Source organism: Sturnira hondurensis, unplaced genomic scaffold, assembly GCF_014824575.4.
Source record: "Sturnira hondurensis isolate 20B ecotype Veracruz unplaced genomic scaffold, ASM1482457v3 Scaffold0008380, whole genome shotgun sequence".
NCBI classification, from domain to species: Eukaryota; Metazoa; Chordata; class Mammalia; order Chiroptera; family Phyllostomidae; genus Sturnira; species Sturnira hondurensis.
The window spans coordinates 3,001,178-3,019,552 of NW_028081011.1; the positions used below are offsets into that span (position 1 = coordinate 3,001,178).

The 18,375-nt window shown below is 55.9% G+C and overlaps 1 protein-coding gene across 1 annotated transcript in view; it reads right to left on the bottom strand.

The window, feature by feature from the left end:
- Window positions 1–10,750: 10,750 nt before the first annotated feature.
- The window catches only part of COL26A1 (collagen type XXVI alpha 1 chain), a 179,946-nt gene continuing 172,321 nt past the window's right edge, over window positions 10,751–18,375 (bottom strand). Inside the window, exons 9-13 of the mRNA XM_037054848.1 lie at window positions 18,186–18,238; window positions 16,098–16,133; window positions 14,861–14,908; window positions 13,023–13,107; window positions 10,751–12,323 (exon numbers count right to left, since the gene is read on the bottom strand). Of these exons, the coding sequence (XP_036910743.1) occupies window positions 12,163–12,323; window positions 13,023–13,107; window positions 14,861–14,908; window positions 16,098–16,133; window positions 18,186–18,238 (383 nt within the window). The 3' untranslated portion in view covers window positions 10,751–12,162. The remainder of the gene's footprint in view (window positions 12,324–13,022; window positions 13,108–14,860; window positions 14,909–16,097; window positions 16,134–18,185; window positions 18,239–18,375) is intronic.

Below are 18,375 nucleotides of genomic sequence, written 5' to 3' on the forward strand. Positions count from 1 at the left end.
TCTTTGAGTTATGATTCCCCTCCCCAACCTACCTCCTGAGGTTTACTTTTCAGAGTCCTTAGGTAGCCACGATTTTAGCCTGGCCATTGACATATTCTTCCTTTCTGTAGCTCATTCAATTGTTTCAGCTGTCATCAGCGGGAGAGCTAAGGTGGTCCACGCTCACCCTGTCTCAGCTGGATCCAGGGGCCCGATGATGACGATGACGATGACGATGGGGTGTGGGTAGTACCCTGACCCACCTAAACTTGCTTATTCACCCTAGCAAGTTCACACACTTAAAATTCTTCTAAATGCAAAATGATTTCATCTGGGGATAATGGCCATTTGCTGTCTCCGTTCCAATCTTCACATCATTTTCTTGCTTTACTGTAGGGATTGGAAAACATTTTCTGTGAAGGCCAGGGAGTACACATTTCAGGCTTTGGGGGCCAGATGTTTCTGTTGCAATGACTCAGCTCTGCAGCTGAAGTTTGAAAGCAGCTACAGACAATATATAAGTGGATGGCATGGCAGTGTTCCAATAAAATTTCTTTACACAAACAGGTGGGGGCCGCACTTCCGGAACAACGGAGTAAGGACTTCCAAACACTGCTCCTTCAGAAAAGCAATGAGAAAGCTGGCAAAAAGTGTCAAAATCAACTTTCTCATGACCAAAGGCTTGCAATAATCTGAGGAGTGGTTGTTGTTTTTTTTAATTACAGTGAGAACAGCAAGCTTTGTGAGGTTTTCATTTGCCTTAATCCCACTTCTCCCTCCAGCTCTATTGTGGGCTTGAAAAGTGATAGCCTCCCAAGTGTGGTGGCAGTGGAAACCAGCCACCCGGAAGCCAATAGAAAGGAAAGAACAGGTTTGGCTCTTCCCCCAAAAGTCCCACCCCCAGGGATTTGTCATTGTGTGACTGGTCTAGCAGCTCCCTGAAAAGCTCCATTCTCGGGGCTTGTCTTCATTTGACCTGGCCCAGAGCTTGTGCTGTGCGGGCAGCAGTGGAATCACTGGGCTCCCCTGTACGGTGCTGACCTGCAGGCTCTGATTCTGAGGGAAGCGGCCTCCCCTCCACTCAACCAGTCAGACCTGCAGGGTTAGCCGTGGCAGGAAGCAGTATTCCTTGCGGAGAGGTTTCCCCACCCGCCAGGAGTTCCCGATCCAGGCTGTCTGTGGCTGATCTGCAACGGACTGTTTCCTCAGTCCCGTTCCCCTGTGTTCCTGCCCATGGGGAGCCCTCCCACATTCTCCCACTGAACGTCTTTTCTGCTTCACCCAGACAAGCAGAGTGGGATTCGATTGCCTGCAGCTAAGAACCCTGATGGATATACTATTTCCTTCCCACTTAACGTTATATCACAGACATAGTACCATGCATTAAATATTATTCAAAACATTGTTTTAATGGCTGCACAATATTTCATCACATTTATGTACCAACATTTTTTTAGTCATGACCTAGTGTTTGAGTAAATTATAAATTTCTGTTAAATACCAGCAGTGAATATTATTGTAGTCACATTTTTAGCTTCAGTTCTCCTTAGGGTGGCTTACGAGTGACAATACCAAGTCAGTGGTATGAACATTTAAAAGCTCACATGGTGAAAAGCCAATTTTCTTCTGGAAACTTTATACTAATTTGTGCCCTCATATTTGTGCCCTCGGGGGTAAGAATGTTCATTCAGCTCCACTCCACTCAGCAAGACTGAGTAATATAATTCTGAACAGTCTTTGATAACCTCACAGGGGGAATCTCATTGGTGTTTTTAGTGGGCATTTCTTTGATTACCAGTGAAGCTAAATATTTTTAAATGTTTATTACATATTTTTATTTCTTCTTTTGTATATCTCCTTTCAACTGTTTTTTTTCTTTCCCCTCAAATCAATGCATGGCTTTCGTTGCATCTTTAAAATACTGCAGATGAATCTGAGGACTCATTCAGCATCTTGCTGTTGCTAGAGCTGGACACCTCACCCTGCTGAGCTGCGCCTTTTTCAGAATCAGAACTGCCATCCCCAAAGTTTCTGACACCCTCGATTTCAACAGTTGCAGCTTGCTGAACCAAAGCAGCTGAATTGGATACAAGTTCAGTGTTGCTTGAGATACTGAATGAGCAACGCCTGACCTCGTCCGAACCCTGTGGCTATATTTTTCAGCCAAGAAATTTCAGATTTGAGCAGGAGAACCATCCCTCTGTATAAAACAACATTTGATGGGGAAGTGAGCGTACACAGACTCATCTGGTAACCAAAGCCCAGGGTCACACCCTTGATCCTGTTCTGTACGTGACTGCAGATAGTGCGAATGGTGGCCAGTGCCTTTTATTGCCCCATCATTTGTCAACGAGAGCCTCTTCCTTTTATTTCCAAGGGGCTGGGTTCCACACTGATGTGACTGAAGTTCCTCCACAGGGTGCCTCTGGGGCCCTTCACAATAACTACACCGTCCTTCAGAGTGATGTCGGCATGTTCTGGGATGTTGATGGTCTGACTGCTGAGAACGACCTTCATCCCAGCAGTAGATGCAGCAAAGAGAGCATGACCATTTTTCTATTGGAATGTTCATTTTCATTGTTTTACAACTGCTTTTTATATATTAGAGGTGTTAACCCTTTGTCACACTTTGTGCCTTGTTTTTCAGTTCCCCAATAAATCTCGTTGAATGGCTCTTTAAAACACAGAGATTAAAATGTGTATGTGTTACATTCTCTTACTCTTTCTTATTTTTTCCACTGCTTTTATGTTTAGAAAATCTTTACTCATCCCAAGATCAAATGTTTGTCTCCAGGCTCTTCTAGATTGTTTATGGTTTCCCTCTTTACATTTACTCCTTCAAATCCTCTGAAGGTTATGCTGAAGTATGGTGTGAAGAAAAGAGCTAATTTTATTTCCTTCAAGTAGCTAAGCAAATGTCCCGGCATCATTTATTGAATAACCTGTTCTTTCCCCACAGACTTGCAACGCCACCTCAGTAAGCTGAGACTTGGTAATCACCATGGTAACGGGGCTACGTTAAAAGCATTCGTTCTCACAAAGTGGAAGGCTTGTGCCCAGCAGGGCTTAGTCTGGCCTCACTGCACATCTTCCCTAATTAAGATATACCTGTTGGTTTTGTGTTTTTTTTTTTTTAAATTCTCCCTTTATGGCCATGACGCAGAAAGAACATTAAGGCCAAGGCCCTTCATGCTCAATTTGCTGAGCTGGGCCTGCCAGGGAGGCGATGGGCACTGAGGTGAGAAAGTGGGCAGTGGTTTGTTGCCGTTACATCCTGAGAACCTGGAGGGACACCATCAAGGTCCTTGAACGGCTGGAAGGCAGGAGGTAGGCTGGTCATGTTCGAGAACGCAGCACTGATGTATAAGACAAAGCATAGACGGCCCTGTCAGCCCAGCAAGAGCCCAGCTCGAGGCCCGAAGTACCCCCTCCCCTTCTGGGATGGCAGCTTCTGCCACCCACAGGCAGCGAAGTCCACATTTCCTTCTCTTCAGAGCTTCTGACCTTAGGTCCACGGAGTCCTCTTTCCTTGTGAGGTGTCTGTGTCCAATCTTGGGGGGCAGGGAGAAGACAAGACCTGGGCCTGTGCTCATCTGCCAAGAAGGGGGAGACCTTCTTACTTTGGGAGAAGTCCCAGAGAGCCTGAGCACTGGAGGGAGAGACGGTGAAGATGCCTGACCTCCCCTTCGAACACTAGGTGACTAAGAAGCCATCTCCTGCAAAGGGAGATGAGCAAGAGGTCACAGCAAGCCGCAGAAGATACAGAAGTCACGAGCAGACAGAAACTCTGAGGTCAGAGACAGAACACTGGTAGCAGTGAGAGGGAGGATGGACTCACCCAGAACTGTGATTAATCAGCAGCCTCCTCCTGCTGCCGAGACCCCAAGGATGAATCAGAGCTGGCACTCTAGCCTTGGGGCTTGTCCCTACTCCTAACCTGTCCTGGGGTCCCCTGAGATCCTTGGAGCCTTGCCACAAGTCACTACTACATGAGGTGCTAAGAATAAGTTTCTCTTGCTTTTACAATCAAAGCATCCCATATCCCAGTCAACATGAGGGGCCTGGTGGTGCGCTCTTGGCCTTCCATTTGGCATGTCGGCAGGCAGCACTTTTGGTCCAGGGTCTCCCATCTTAATCAGTCACCCCTCTCTGCTTCTCCCTGAGGACCCAGGGACCAAGGCCTGCCACAGCACTGGTCCAGGTGTCCTTTCTCTGATGTCCTCCCTCCCTCTGCTCAACCGACATCAGTCTGAGGCCTGGTCGGTGAAGAGCCAGCACATCACCTCCCTCCTCACCTCCAACAGGAGCATCCTTTGGGCGAAGTCCCTGCCACCTGGCAGCAGCCCTTCCCAGCCCTGTGGATGGGCTCCAGGGGGGCTCAGGTGTTGGCCCTCAGAGGAGCTACCAGGGTGGTGCTGCCTGCAGCCCTGGTTATTTATCCCCTGTGCTGTGCAACCATCCTGCTCTCTGTGATCTGTAATGTGAGAAAGGTCAGGGGGCCCCATCCCAGTTGAGGGCAGAACAGCTCAGCTTCAGGACTGACCAAGCCTTGTGGCCGGCATTCTAGGTCACCCACTGATACCAGCATTGCTGGGGGTCTCGCTATGCCAGGAGTCTTGTAGAGAGGACAGTACTGTGGGGAAGAGGGTAAGATTCACTCCCCCACGTCCCACAGAATCTTCTCAGGTGAAGCCTCAGGGTTTAGCTGAGATTTCTGGAACACACTGACCCCACAGATCCACCAAGGACCTTACAAGTCATCACGGTGGTTAGGGGTGCAGGCTCCAGCTGGGCCTTAGGGAGTAACGAAGCGCTGGTACATGCCACAGATGGGTGAGACTTGAAGTCATTACGCTAAGTGAAAGAAGCCAGATGAAGGAGGCCGCATATTGTATGAATCCATGTGTATGAAATGTCCAGAATAGGTCAATCTACAGAGGCAGAAAGCAGATTCCCGGTTGCCTAGGGGCAGGGGGAATGGGAGGATTGGGGGTGTTAATAAATGACACAGGGTTTCTTTGGGGGGGGGTGATGAAAATGTTCTAAAATCAATTGTAGCGATAATTGCACAACTCTGAATATAATAAAATCCACTAAACTGAACACTTGAAATAGACAAGCTGAACAGTATGTGAATCACAGCTCAATAAAAAAAGCTGTTACAAGAAAAGGGATGTAGGCGGCCAGGGTAGATGGCCTAAGTTCAGGTCCTGACCCTACCACTTACTGTGTGGATAACCCCCTGTGCTCACCTGCACAGTGAAGACAGGTAGAGCACCTGTCTCATCAGGCTGCGTGGAGACTGAGCGAGACGGCACACACAACCAGCCCAAAATGGCGCCCGGCCTGCACAGGCCGCTGCTGCGTGAAGCCAGCCTTTGCCGGACAAGGCGGAGCAGGAAAGCCCCGAAAGGCTAAACGACTCGCCCGAAGTCACTGTCATAGGCTGAAGAAGGCCTTGCGCCCCCAAATGTATGGCCAAGTCCTCATTCTTGGGCCCTCTTTAGAAACAGGGTGATTGTGGATGTAAGTAAGTGAAGGATCCTCAGGTGAAAAGATCATCCTGGATTCCCTGACTGGGCCTGAAATCCGGTGACAGGTGTCCTTGTAAGAGACACACAGAGGACAAGACAGACACAGGGGAGAAGGCCAGGTGAGGGCGGAGGCAGAGGTTGGAGGGATGCAGCCACGAGCCACTGGAGGCTGGACAAAGCAAGGCCTGGCCCTCCCAGCACCTTCAGAGGGAGCAGGGCCCTGACGACACCCTGATTTCGGACTCTAGCCTGCGAGGCTGACAGAGGAGACATTTCTGGCGGTTGTTCCAGCAGCTCTGGGACACCCGTGTAGCCACTCGGCCCACAGTCCCGGGGCCAGGACTCTGGACTCCAGTGATCACTTGGGACCCCTTCACTGCATTTATCGGTGAATAAAAAACAGCTTCAACCCCAGTTACCATGAAGGTTCCAGGGGTGGACTCTGCGATCCCCTGTTACAGACAAGGACACTGAGGCCCTGCTGTCACTTGCCCATGTCACACACCCATCAGTGTGGAGGCGGGCAGCTTGGGAAGTTGGAGTCTGGCTGTCTCCTCCAGCCACACCCGCTCATTAGATTTGTCAGCCCCTGCCTGAAACAGCATTTAATTTGCCTTTTATAACGCATCAATTGCAAGTTCGTTAACTGGCAATTGAAAGTTACAGGTGACATTAGAATTTATTAATAACATCGAAAATAAATCTCCCTGGAATTCAAGTAATTGAAAGCCTCATGAAGTTTTCTTTTTTTATAATCCATAAAACAGGTCTGGAAGAGAGGTGTTCCAGAAATCTCCGGGGTGGTAGGGATTGGCAGTGTGGGTGGTCGGGGCGGGGAGGAGCTTCTGTTCCCACTGAGGCCATTCCTGGGTGCCCGCCTGACTCTGTCCATCACCTTGTCACTGCTCCGTACAGTCTGGAAGCAGTCACTTTCCTATTGGAAATGTCCTGTGACCTGGGACATTGCAGCAATCAGAGCTGGGAGCTGGAGATGCAGATGCGACCCTGCCCACGAGAGCACAGCCCCGTGATGGAGACAGAGCAGTGAAGGCGCCTTTTTGGTTCAGGGAGGTGAAGGCTGGGGTTCCACTGGCGCCTGGAATGCCTCTGGCCAGAGTCAGGCGGTTCCTGCCCATGCGAAGTGGCCCCATGTGGGCCTTCGGGACGCACCAAACTCAGGGTGAAAAGACCGTGCCCCCAACATGCCCTTCCTGCTCAGCCTGGAGTCACCCCGGAGCCTGGGCCAACCTCACCCAGGGCATGCTGGGAGGAGAGGTGCTCGGAGGTGGCTCCCAAGACCCTGGGGACTAAGAGTCCGATAAACTTCTAGCCACACCTCAATTCCTCCCTGGTCCCTAGAAACAAGTTTCTTTCTTTTTTTTTTTTCATTTTAAGATTTTATTTACTTATTTTGAGAGAGGGAAAGGGAAGGAGAAAGAGAGAAAAACATCAGTGTATGGTTGCTTCTCATGTGCCCCCACCTGGGGACCTGGCCTACAACCTAGGCATGTGCCCTGACTGGGAATTGAACCAGTGACCCTTCGGTTCTCAGGCCAGCACTCAGTCCACTGAGCCAGGAACAAGTTTTCTCAAGTTGTAGCCCCAAGGAGTTACACCAGGAAATGTGAGGTCCTACTGGAATGCCCTAGACTAGGAACCAAGGCTGGGCCTTCCAGGGCTTCCAGCCCGCTTCTGAGTTTATCTGGCCCTTTATTGGGATGTCCTCCATTCCAAGGCAGTGCATCAGCAGCCAGTTTCTGCCGAGGCCAGGAGGTGCTCCCTGGCTGAGGCAAAGAGCACCCCTCACTCCCAGCCCTTCCATCAGTTTTTCACTGCCCATGTTGGGAATGATATTAGAAGGACTTTATGGACATTATAGCACAGGACCCAGCACTTCCTACAGATCCTGGGCACTGGGACGGGGGCTTGGATTGGTGGGAGGTCTTAGGAGGGGCTGGGATGGTGGGGAGCACATGGGGAGGGGGGGTCAGTCATACAGGGGCATTTCATATTTTAACAACAGAGTCAGCAGCCCTAGTGGGAGCCGATGAACACCAGCCCAGTCTGAGTTCCCTCCATTCGGCTGCCACACTGGGGTACTTGCCAGAAGTCACTAAGGGGATCCCGAATTTCTGCTTTGGCTGATGGCCAGCAGGGGTGGGGCTGGCAAGGCTCCCTGTGGTGGGCTGAGGAGCCCTGTTCACATCCAGACTCAGCCCCACGCCTAGCCAGGAGACCCTGATCCCCTCTCCCCACCCTCAGAGTGGAAAGGCCCAAGTCAGGGCCTTGCTCTCCAGGCTCTGATGGGCAGGGGTGTGAGGAGAGAGGCTCTCATGGAGCCAACAGTGCAGGGCTAGGGCCTTGGGGGAATAAGGACTATGGCTGCTCTGGACCCCGGAGGAGGGGCCTGGCAGGTGTTAAGTGAAGGGCTATCAGCTCCTGTCCCATCACATACACACACTCGAGCACACGCACACACATGCACATGTGCGTGCCCACCAGTACACGTGCATGCTTGCACACTCATGCATGTACAGATGCACCAGGGCCTGGAGCCCGCTGGCATCGGAAGGGCAATGCTGGGTTTAATGTGGACACTGGGGCACAGGGAGAAGGGCGTGCAGGTGGCAGTGCCTCAGAAGAGGCTGGGAGCACCCTCGGGGGTGGGGGATGGAGAGCAGAGCAGACTTGGGGAGGAGACAGGCTGGGGCAGGGTGGGCGGGCCTCTGCTAATTCTCCCTCATTAACCCGCTGGGTGGCCCATGTAGGCAGGTGCAGGGGTGGGAGCTCAGGGATGCCCTTTACTCTCCCCCTTCCCTGGGATGACCCTCCTGAGCCCCCTCCCCAGGAGCTGGGAGGAGATGGGCAGTTTCAGGCAGCGGAGGTTGGCTGTACACCCTGGAGGCCCAGTAATGGCCTCCTGGCTGAGGGCGCCAGGGGACTTGCCTCACCGTTCCTAGTCACCACTGGGCCCTGTTGGCTGAACACCAAAGTGCAGATCAGAGTTTCCACACATGGGCATAGAGACACCTGGGGTCACCAGAGGGGTCCAACCTGACTCGGTCGGGCTGCAGGGGTCAGCAAAGGTGACATGCCAGGATTTTGCCCAAAGCCGAGAAATGTGCTTCCTCGAGGGCTGTAAGTGCCCATCCCCTTACCCCCAACCATCACCAGCCAATGAGAATGAGAAGCTCTGGGCCTGAGCTATGGGCCTGGTGCTGCCCTTTGTGTAGCCCCCCGTCTGAGGCGAGCCTTGGGGGGCAGAGCCCAGACTGGGGGCCAGGAACAGGGGAACCACTGCAGATTCCTGAGTAAGTGGGGAGTGTGTCAGGTTTGCATGTCAGAAAGATTGTCAGGTCAGATGGAGGGGTGAGGCCACACTGACCTCGAGAACCTGCGGAAGCTGCGTGTCTCCTATGGGTCAATTTCCTCTCCTTCCAGCATTCAGGGTCCTCCAAGATCTGATGCTTGGAAGCTGCTCCAGTCTCCTTCCCATGAGAATTCCTTCTGCTCCTCACTCTAGCCTGCTCTGCTCATCCCTGCCACTGGCCTCCACTCACACCCCCCCCCCACCCCATCCCTTGGAGCGCCATCCCTCGGTCCCTTGGTTCACGTGGACTCCCCCTTCATTAGGAAGTTGGCAGCTGAGAGCACAGCCTTTCCGAGTCCCAGAGACCCGCCATTCTGAGACCCAGCCTCCCCACTGACCGCTGTGTGATCTTGGGCAAGCCACTCAGCTTCCCTGGGGCTGAGCTGACCCTCCACACAACGGGGAAGGTGGCTATGGAGCTGAAGCGAGGTGAGGCCTGCAGGTCGTTTTGCAGGGGCCCTGAACTCACCCTTATGAAGGACCAAGCCATGTTGGCCTCCCTGGAGAGACCCTGTTCCACACTCCCAGCCTGTGGTGACGGAGGCCCCCTCTGGGGTCCGCACCTGCTGCCCTGTCCAATCCAACACACTGCAGACTTGGCCTGTCCTCTCAGCTGGCAGGGACCTCCCCTGGGTAGTGGGTTCCCTCCTGCACCCCTGTCCATCCCCAGTGGCTCTGAGGTGGGCTTGGGAGAACCCGGACACCCTGCTCCCATGCTGGGGGGCTCATTCCAAGGCTCTGTTAGCTCCCATCAGACTGTGCAGGATCCAAGGCCAGGGTATAAATGGAGGCCCCACATGTCTAAATATTTTATAGTTATATGTGGAGCTAAGCAACTTAAATAAAACAGGCTCTATGCTCCTGCTTTGGTAATATCCTTTGTAAGGACCCAGGAGATCAGGCTGAATTCAGGTTGTGACCTTGAAGAGTTATGTGCTGGAACATGATGGCCTATGGAAGGCTAGCCCCTAGCCCTTTGAACCCTCACTTGCACCCCCCTTTGAACCCCCTTTGGACCCCCATCTGCCCTGCACCAGGGGCTCTATGTGCATGTGTGGACCGCCACCTGCATACCTACACTCAGTCCACACCCCCTTAAACAGTGCCCCACCCCATGGTCTAAGGACACAGTTACCCGTGGTGACGGGGTCTGTCTTTAAGACATTCACAGGGAGGAGCTCATGCGGACCCCGGGCTGGGGGCCACTAGAGCAGCACATCTGGTGTCCTGGGGAAGCAGAACAGACTCTCAGCTCCCCATTCTGCCAATGGGTTTGGGAGACTGAAATGCCTCCTGGACCGCTTCCCTAAGGCCTAGAGGACTTTGCTGGTCAGCCTGCATCAGGTCTTGTGGGAGCTTCGGGCAGGATGGGGGCGGGGCTCCAGGGAGCCCCGAGGGTGGCCTGGAGAATGAGAAAGGAGCCCAGCCGTCTGGGAGAAGCACTCACACCTCTGTCCGACCCACCCTCTCCCTCCTGCACCCCTGCAAGCACACTGTGTACGTCTTACCCGAGGGGCCACCAGAGAGCCACCCTCTTCCCCGCTTCCAGCCTTTCCCCACACTACCCGCAGAGCCCTTCCCTGCACAGCTGATTCCCGCTGAGCCCTGAAGGCCTCTTCCTCCTCCGTGGGCCCTCCTCGTGCTCCCTGACAGCTCGCTGCCCCTCTGCTGTGCTGCTGTGACCCGAGGCCACCCCTGCCATACGTGTCACACTGTCCAGGACTTGCCTGTCCTCACATCCAGTCACAGGGACATGAGATGTGGGCCTTCTGAGGATGGCTCCCTGCAGCACCCAGGGGTCACCATGGCCAGGCTCGCCAGGCCCCTGTGCAGCCGCAGCCACGAGACACAAGACCCCGGTGGGGAGAGCACCTTTATTGTCAGAGCATTACAGACTTCCTGCCCGCCTGTGACCACTCCTCTGCCAGACGGGCCTGCAGAAGGCCACACCTTCCTGGAGAGGGTTGGGGCCCTGAGGGCAGGGGAGGTTACCAGGGTCCAGGAGCAGGCCAAGGCCTCCCAGAAGCACCTAAAGCACTGGGGAGGGAGTGCTCCTGCCACAAGGGGTGACATACTCGGGGTGGCGCCAGCACCTGTGAATCTCTGAGTTGGCTGCCTTTGCTCAAGTGCGGATCCTGGCCAGTGAGAGAGGAGCACCAGGGCATCCAGGCACAGGCCCCGTGGCCTGAGAGGCCTTGAATGGCCTTCAGGGCTGTGGACTGAGCTCTTCCGTCTGGGGCACTGGGATTTGGGGGCTACTGTGGAGCGGCCTGGGCCCACTGCCCTGTGGGCAGGTGCATCTCTCCCCAGCGGGGCCCGGGACTCTGGCAGCCCTCCTCCCTCTACTTCGAGAGGACATCAGACTTTCCATGTAATGCGTAAGTGCCTGCCAACAAATTCCCAGAGAGACCTGGAGAGGGCAGGGCTGCAAGTGAAGCCCCTGGAGGGTGTGTGTTCCCGTTAAATCTTCCATCCTCGGCCCAGGGGCGGGGGACATGGTAGAGATGGGTGGGTGGGCTCAGGGAGATTGAGGCAGCAGTGGGCCTTACCAATTTGGTTTGAGGGCCCTCGCATCCCAAGGTTCCTTTCTCATTCCCAAGGTCCAGGTGACACTCGTGGGTTTATTCAGGGTCTCCCGGGCCTTAAGCCAGGGGATTAGAGTTGAGGAAAGAGACTCAGGGCCCCGCCCTCCTTTCCTGGGCCAGCCCAGCCTTCCCAGCCCAGTGCTCATGGCCCTGTCTGAGTTTCCTGTGAAGAAAGGAAGATGGCCGGGTAGAGAGCTCAGGAACCGAGAGGCCTGGATTCAAATCCTGCCCCAGTCCTCCATAGTCTGGTGGTTTTGCAGGTTATTCATCCTCTCCAAGCCTCCATTCCCCATGTAAAGTGGGGATAACAAGCCTACCTCCTAAGGGTTAAATGAGACAACGTAGGAAGAGCTCCTTGGACAGGCCCAGACGCCTCAGGAACTCAGTAAATGATAAGTATTATGATTATTCTCACACCCTTCCCGGCCCACCCAGACTCTGTCTCCTGTAGGGGGTCAGGGGTGGGTGAGGGCAGGAACAGCAGCGGGGCTCTGCCAAGGGTGCTGGGCCCCTCTGGACCCCATCCCTAGAGGTGCCATCTGTCCCCGAGGCCCCTGAGCTGTGGGAGCCGATGTCTTCCGTGACTGTCCATGCCTGGTCCAGTCCCATTAGGGGTGCCTTCAAGACCCAGTGCTGGCACAGGCTTCAGGGCTGGGTCTCCAGGGGGCGGGGCTTATCCTGGCGAGCTGGGCCCTTACTTCCCGCTGCTGGCCTGGCCAGTGCTCTTCTGCGCGGGGTTGGGGCCGAGCAGGGCAGCGAGGGAGCCATCCGATGGGGTGCCACCACGCTTCATCTTGAGGTTGGCTCTCAGGATGGCGTCCTGGCCAGAGCCCCCCTCAGGGGAGGCCAGGGGATCTGGAAGGAGAGCAGGAGAGTGAGCCCTGGGCGCACTCACAGGCACTTCCACTTCCGCTCCCTGGCCAGCAAAGGGAGCGCTGTGCCCAGTGAGGACAGGGCTTTCTACTCATGCATGCCTCATTCATTCATTCATTCATTCACTCTTCTGCAAATGCTGACCAGGGCTGGGCTCCAGGCCCCGGAGAGGTGCCAGTCACCACGCTGCCACCAAGGACAGACCTGGAAAACCCACTCTATGGGGAAACAAAGACTCTGCAGAGCACTGGGGAAAGAGGAGGTCGGCCTCACAGAAGAGAACTTGGAGCAGGTCCTGAAGTGGGGGTTGGTGTTTAGCAAGTGGAGAGTCAGGCTTGAGCAAAGGCCTGGAAGTGGGAGGATGCCTGAGACAACTGGGTGGTGGCTCTGTGTCACTGGGCACCAGGCTATGCTGGGGAGGCAACTTGGGACTTGATGGACCTAGATAGAAGTCGGTCATGGGCAGCAGGGTGTCAATTCGAGCCAGGGAGGGACAGGGTCTGGCTGGAGTTTGGAGAAAACTATCTGGCAGCCAAGCAAAGGGAACATGGAAGCAGGGAGACCAGAGACAGCGGCGGCTGTCATGAGGGCAGCAAGGAGTGGGGGGCAGGAGCAGGGGGAGATCCCCGACTCTGTAGCCAGCTGTGGGCCTGCCCGTCCCTGGGCCTGGTGGCTGCTCACCATGGATCCCGATCATGTGCTCCAGGATGAGGACTCTCTCTGCCAGGATCTTCAAGGCCTCCCGCAGCTGCTGCACTCCCTCACCCTGGTGGGGAGGAAGCAGCCAGGTCAGGGCCATTCCACGTCAGGGTGCATGTTGTCCCCACCCCACCCCCCATTCTCACCTCTTCCCCATCACCATCATTGCTATAATAGCCATCACCCACTACCTGCCAGGGGTGGTGTTGAAATTCTTGTTCACAGACTAGGGGCCTAAAGCACAGAGAGGGGAACGAGAGTCCTCTGGACACACAGCCTGGAAGCGGCCGACCAGGGCCTCATGCCCAAGCCTGTTCCCTCAAGTCTGGGCTCTTCCTGCTCCACTGCTGCCTGCCTGCTTCCCCTGTGTGCCCTTCTTTCCAGAAAACACCCTGCAGAGCACCCAGCATGGGCTCACAGGCCCAGGAGCCCTGCTGGTTTCCTTCCCCTCACTGCCCGCCGGAAAGCCCGTTCCTGAAGGAAAAGGAGGGGAGCCACCACTCCCAGAGTGCCGGCGGGAGCGAGGGCTGATGGCGAGTCTGTACTTGTGACACCTGGCCTGCACCTGGGCAGAGGACCTCGTGTGCCAAGACACGCGAATGAGCTGATTTATTGAGAGGACAGGTGTCATGTCCACTTTGAAAAGTGATGCTTAAGGGACAAGGCCTGCCTGGGCTCAGCAGCAAAAAGGACATCTTTTTCTTGTGTAACATGACAACTGCTGTGACATTCAGAATACATTAAAACAAAATAAAAGGGGACCAAAAAGCATTCCATTGGGTTATAAGAGAATTCTTCCCACCAAGGAACCAAAGTCCACCAGGCGTTGTGCTGTGGACAATATCCTGGATGGGGTGTCCCCAGTGAGGGGCAGGGCGTCCAGGCCGCTCTGTCAGGAACCCAGCTAAGCCCCAGGTCCCCGGGCCACAGGTCACACTCCTATGAAGTGGGAAGGGGGTCACAGGCACTCTCTTGGTCTGGCGTCACAAGAGGCCCTCAAACCTGGGCTCACACCCCAGCACTCCCATCTTCCTCCCACTGCCTCCCGAGCCCCCCACAGTGGCTCTGTTCCAGCATCTCCCCCACTTTCCAGTCCTACAAGGACCTCTGGAAGGTCCCACAGCCCCAGTCCACCTCCCCCGGGGTCCCTGCCTCCAACTCCCACCTCCCCTGACACCCCCTGCTTGGAACCATCCCCAGCTCGCTTACTCAAGGGGTGACTCTCATTCTCAACATGCAAGGTGTCCCCTGCTGGTCCCCATACCCTCGCCCCCTTTATCTAATACCCCAGTCCTCAGCACCCCTTCTGCTCCCAGAAGGCAGAGGGTCCCCATGGCCATGTCCTCACCCTGATATGTCCCTCCCACCCATCCTCTGGGCCCTGCACGCTCCCATTCTCACTCCCTCCTTGTCCTCTCTCACATCCATCAGCCATCTGTCCACCAGCTCTGACCCTGTGGGCACATCAGCACACCAGGCACCAGCCACGAGAAACTCCTGTCCCTGGAGGGGCGGCCCCGCCCCCACACCCTGAAGCCGCCTGCTCGGGTCGGTGGCTCCTCCTGTCCTCTCCAGCAGGCTCTCACCTGGCCCCTGCCCTAGGCCGGTCACCCTGTCTGTGCTACCCCCATAGCAGAACCTTCACCCTATGCTCCAAGTTTCACTCATCTGTCTCCCCCACTGAGCAGGGACCCCATTCACCCCACGGTGGAGAAGTGCTGGGGCAGGGCCAAGTGGTGTCAGCACAAATCTGCTTGGGACCTGCTGTCCCACTAAGACGCAGCCAACCTGAGCAGGGAAGCGGGGCCAACAGCAGTTACCTCTCCTGCAGCTTTCTCCTCCTCTTCCCCCTTCCTGCCAGGCTCGCCCTAAGAAGAAAAGCACGCAGTCAACAGCCAGCGAGGGCCGGTGGAGGACAGGCATCTGGGGTGAGCAGAGCAGCGGAAGGCCAGGGCTCTGGTCCCCTGCACAGCCTCACTTGGAAAGGGGGTGCCTAAAGTTGGCTTTAGGGGCTTAATTCTGCTTCTGGGGTGAGTTGGGAACCCCCTGAGCGCATGTCTTGGCTTGATTCCTCCAGGAATCAAGCCCCTGCCTCTCAGGACTCTGCCTCCCTATCTCAAAGGTGGGGCCAGCCTCACAATAACACCTACCTGGTACTTTTGCCTCCCGTGTGAACTTGAGCAAGGTCTTTACCTCTCTGTGCCTCAGTGTTCTCACAGTACCTACCCCAGAGGACTGTTGAAAGGATTAAGTAAATCAACAGACAATGAGCTCAGACTGGAGCCCGGTGCCCAGAGGAGCTCTGAGTGTCCTCAGGGGTTACTAGAAGGAAGCCTGGGAGGGGGCGTGGCTCTGGAGGCTAACACACCTGCGTTTAAATCTTGGTTCTGTGGTTGCCTTCCCGTGTGACCTTGGAAAAGTTACTGAATCTCTCTGGGCTGCCAGTTCTGGCAAATGGGGATAACGAAGCACAGCCTTGCGGGGGGGCCCATGAAGCTTAAATACACTATGGATGAGGAGCGCCTCCACCGTGGTCAGCACATAGTAGGTACTCAGCAAAGATCCACCCTCTCTCCAGGGCCCCATCCCCTTCCCCACCCCTCTGTAAGGCCTTGGGCATGAAGGAGGTTCTGCCCCAGGGGCAGGAGTTGAAGCTCATAAATTTGTGTTTCCAAGAATGGAAATTAGAAGTCTGCTTTCTGAGCCTCTTATATTCAGACAGGCCCAGACAAGGGAAGGCGTGCTCTGGGTCCACAGCACGCCAGCCCAGGGGTCTGGCCGCCCTGGAAGAGACTCTGGGACTCCCAACCAACCCCCGCTAACAGGAGGCTGTTTCAGTCTTGCTCACATTCCCGGGGAGGCGGCTCCCTGCCTCCCTTCTCTGCTTGGGCATCTGGGGCTGCACACAGCTTGCTCCTCTTTCCTCTCCCCGTCCTGGTTGGGTCGGATAAAGCCGTGTTCAGGGAGGCTATGTAAGGCTGAGCTCAGGGAACACCACTCGGGACAGTTCCCACCTGGTGCCCCAGCTATGGTCTCCCTAAACAGTCCCACACTTACAGACGGCCCCGTCACGCCCCGCTCTCCGGCCAGGCCCTGCAGAAAACCAGATAAAGCAGGTTAGTCCTTGCCTGCCCTCCTCTGCCAACCCCTCAGTCCTCCCCTCCCCCTGCACTGGGCTCAGCATCTGAAAAATAGGAAGGCCACCCCTGGGGACCTCCCAAGTTCTACCGCCATCTTCCTCTGGCTCCTAAGTGAACCTCAGCTGGGCCCTCGGCCTTCTCATCTGCAAAACCGGGCAGTCAGAAAAGGGAAATGGATGGCAGAGCCCGCATCTTCTCCCCTGCCCCTCACCTCAGACGCTGAGTGACAGCAAAGGCAATATCGGGGGCACCACACGTATAGGCTTCTGTCAGTGCCACGCCCAGCCGGAGTCTCGCTGAAGCTCCAGACACATGCACCCAGCCATCCTCCAACAGCCCTGCCTGGCTGGCCAGATGCACACCACTCCACCTCTCCAGAGTGGACGCCCAGCCTCCGTACCTGCCCCCACCCCATGCCACCCTCCTCGGGGAAAGGGCAGGACAGGCCCTGGCAATGGGTCCTGGGGGAATTTTGTCCACGGGGCCCTGGAGAGCCAGCAATGGGCCTTATGCCCTCTGGCATCCGTCCGAGCCCTGGCCATAGGCCCCCAGCCTTGGGGAAGAACCACAGTAGGGAGGTAAGGGGTCAAGATGCCGGTGACCTGCAGCCCCCTCAGGCTGATGCCTGGTCACACCCTCTCCAGAGGGGTTGGACAAGCAGCTCAGATTCCTGTCACCCTGAACCTCCTTAGAGGTCCCTTGCAGACCTGGGTCCCCAGGGGGACGTGGTCTGCTATGGGTCCCTGGGCCTCTTTGTCCCTCATCACAGTCTTCTCAGGCACTGTCCTTCCCTCGCCTGTTCCCTAGCCCCTCTCTCCAGGGCTGTGGATGGGACCTGACAGGCAAGGAGGACACCCCTGGGGTGCCTGGCTCTGGAAAACCTAGACTCTCAGCTTACCTGCCCCACCCCAATTCAGGAGCAGATCAGGTCTGGGGACCTCTCCACCCCTCCCCAGGCCAGCCCAGTGTGTGCCCCATCCCCTCTCGCTCCACCCTACGCTGTGCACTGCACGGCCCCAGACGGAGCTCCAGTCCGCCCCTCCCTAGGGTCAGTGCACTACCCAGCCGTTCTCCTCCGCATGGCGTCCTCCTGGTGTGAAAACACACAACGGGGACAACCGGGAGCAGGTCGGAGCCGAGGGCCACTGGCTCTTTGGCGTCTAGAGTGTCAGCTTTAGGGTATGGACTGTGGCCTCGGGTGCTGCATGTGCCATCAGATGGGGGACTGGCACCCTCCCAGAGACTTGGGGTATTTGTCAAGTAACTAAAGGCATGAATGAACGTGTGGGACTCCCCAGGTCCTGGTGCCCACAGGGCCAAGGCCTGGACCCATGTCCCTCACAGAGTGGGGGTCACCTCTCAGCAACCCCCACCTTACGGCAGAGCTCCAGAGCCCCCGGTCTGGCCAAGCAAGGCCCAGGAGGCAGCCGCCGGAAGCTCTGCCCAGGAGGGCACTTCTGCACCACCCCTGCTGCCTCCACCAGGCGTTCTGGGCCCTTCCTCCTCCTTGGAGTGTTCTTCCTCCCAGACCCTCGGGCTCCTACAACACAAGGTGCTTCCACCGGGCACTTCATTCCTCTTTTGCTCCCATCTTAAGAGCCGGCGAGGTCACCTTTTAGCCCAAAGTCCCACAGCTGCAAAGGCAGCACAAGCTGGGGTCGGAGCACCCAGTCGGGCTTTAGGGTGTCCCCTCCCACATGGGTGATTCTTGAGGGAGGAGGGGTGACAGTCTGTAGTGCTGGCCTCTCTGGACCTCAGTTAGCTCATCTGTGAAATGGGAATGACGCCAACACCTCTCCAGCACAGGAGACATGAACAGCAGAGGACACCGCCACCAATAAAACCAGAAGCCCATGCCTACCTGCCCCAGCGTCCCACCTGGGCCCAGGTAAGGACCACCCAAAACTGGTTCCTTCCTGAGCAACTCCTGCAGCCAAGAAGCTTGGCTCCTCCTTGCCTAGGAAGCCAATGCCCCCTCACCCATCAGAAATGAAAAAGGCCTTACCTGGGATCCAGGTACACCTGGGGGTCCTGGGGGACCGTGTGGTCCCGGGGGACCTGTTGGCAGAGTCACAGATGGTCACCTGGGGCAAGAGAAGCCCTCCACCCCCATCAGCTCTGGAGAGGGGCATCCCCACCTTCCCACCCCAGCTCCAGCCCTGGGCCTTCTCCAGGGGCAGTGAACTAAGATCTGG